At 28.4% G+C, this 2,379-nt stretch overlaps 1 protein-coding gene across 1 annotated transcript; it reads right to left on the reverse strand.

The window, feature by feature from the left end:
• Positions 1–632: 632 nt before the first annotated feature.
• LOC136220579 (uncharacterized) lies at positions 633–1,907 on the reverse strand. The gene has a single exon (XM_066008394.1). The coding sequence runs from the start codon at positions 1,803–1,805 to the stop codon at positions 885–887; it is 921 nt and encodes a 306-aa protein (XP_065864466.1). The 5' UTR covers positions 1,806–1,907; the 3' UTR covers positions 633–884.
• Positions 1,908–2,379: the final 472 nt, after the last annotated feature.

The raw sequence follows: 2,379 nt of genomic DNA on the forward strand, positions 1-2,379 counted from the left end.
ATATTTAATTTTAATTGTAGTTTAATTCAATTTTTGTTTAACCTATATTGTAATTCTTTTGTATCGTAAATATAATATTTAATTTTAATTATAGTTGAATTAAATTTTTGGTTTTTATTATATTCTAATATATTTCTTAATTAATCTGCTATTTTATTATTATTGTTTCACAGAATATTTGGAATATGAAAATGTATTAAAATTCCTAAAAAGTACAAATCATTGAATTTTGTAAAAATAAATAAATCATTCATCTTTAGTTAAAATTCTATAAAAAAAGTAGTCAATTATTTTTAAAATTAATTTAATTTGAATTATCATTAAAAAATATATATTAATTTCAAATATACATAATATAAATTTTTTTCATAGCATGATATAAAATTATTTAAAAGTAAATATGTCAATTTATTTATTAATCTAAATTATATAAAAGTTTCATATCCCGTGCATCGCACGGGTTTTCGACTAGTATAAATAAATTGAGAAGTTATAAGGGGGGATGGCGTCACAAAGATTTCTTCACACTATTTAATATGCTTTGACAAACATATTTTTTCTACATATAAATAAAATAAATCCACACTAAAAACTTTAATTATACAAATGAAATGATGAAATGAAAAAGAAAAAAAAAAACTTCCCTATATATATATATAGGCTAAAACCCATCAATTCACATCCAAATAATACTTCCGTGATACTTTTTCTCTAATAATTCACAAAAAAAATTTCCTGTCATCCCATAATTGTTCATTGAGCAAACATTATTGAATGCTTAATTAAACCAAAAAAAAAATAAAAAATAGGATTCCACCAACTTAATTTATTAATCTATACACACTTGGAAATTTTTGAGTGATCTTGTCCTTAATTCCTTTAGTTTACCTCTCAATATCCATTGGGGAAAAGCTTTTTCCTATATGGATAAAGCTGCTGGAGTTTTCAAACTTTTGTGATTCAACATCATCTGGTTGATCCTGATCATCCAATTTAGTCAAAGGAAAATAGTCATGGCCATATAATTTGGTAATAACCAAATAGAAGCTCATAAGAAAAATGGTGAAACCAATCAAAAACCAACTGAACTGAATATTAACTAATGATTTAGCCCTGTGCAAATCCTCTTCCCCTGAACATCTAACCACCTGATGCCCTTCTTCTAAGTGAATAAAGCAACCTTTAGGTACTAAAGATGGTGTCCAAAGAAAATATCCCATAGTTATAAGCCAAATACCTTGGAACATAATACTTGATGACCTAACAAAGCTGATAATGAAACTTTTTGGGTACCCAATTCCCAAAATAGTAGTAGATAAAGAAACAAGAATGGCTATTTGAAGAAGCAAGTGATATTGGCCTTCAACACCCATGTGATCAGCTGAATGAAGATGGAAGAGAAAGAGTTGTTGAGCAAAGGCTATTGCTCCTAGTAATTGAGTAAGTTGATTATGGGGTTTTGGTCTAATTTGATCAAGTACGATTGCAAAAGCTGCATATAGGAAGAAAGTCATTGAAATTGATGAATGTTCAAAGTTGTGAAGATGGTTTGGTGGGATACTTCCATCTGAGTCAAAGGGTTGGTGTCCTCGTGGACCTATAAATAGCTCCATGGATACTGAAATGGAGCTTCCTATCATGATAAGGATGAGCTCTATGTATCTTAATTTTGAGGTAGGAAACCATGGGGATGAAGTGTAAGAACTGGGTAGCTGAGAATGGAGTTTGGTGTGGTTAAACAGATGCCAAAAACCAAGTAAGAAGAAAGCAAAGCCTGGTGCAACATGACCAACCAAAGTACCCATCTTTGAGATGGGGAATGAGAATATTGTGGCTTTTTTTTATAAGGGAAAAAAGGTTGAATTGTAAGAGGTCTGGAGGCTTCTACGAGGAGTTTAGTTTTGAAAACAAGTTTTACACCTGACCTTAATATGATGTCTTCAAGAACAAGGATTTTTGACCATTTTACATGCATAAGGCATGAACTCATTTATTAGCAGCCGTCTTCTAGAATTTAATTCCATTTTATATTACTTACTTGTCAACATAAAACATCACCCACATCTATACTTTTACCTAATAATATAAAATTAATACTATCTCTGCTTACAATGGGAAAAATAACGAAACATATTCAAACGGATAATTTTATCTATTTTCTATGTATGTTTCTATTAGTCATATAAAAATCATAATAACAGTAATTTAACTCCTATTATTTTCAAATGCTTTCAATACTAATTTCATGATAAAGATAAAACATTACTTCAAATTTTAGGTGTTTTTAAATGAATTCTTTTAAACAATCGGATAGTTTGATTCATCAATATTCCTTTATTAGTATAATTACTTTTTTTTTTTTATAAAACTTGGTTAAAT

This window comes from Euphorbia lathyris, chromosome 2 (genome assembly GCF_963576675.1).
Source record: "Euphorbia lathyris chromosome 2, ddEupLath1.1, whole genome shotgun sequence".
NCBI classification, from domain to species: Eukaryota; Viridiplantae; Streptophyta; class Magnoliopsida; order Malpighiales; family Euphorbiaceae; genus Euphorbia; species Euphorbia lathyris.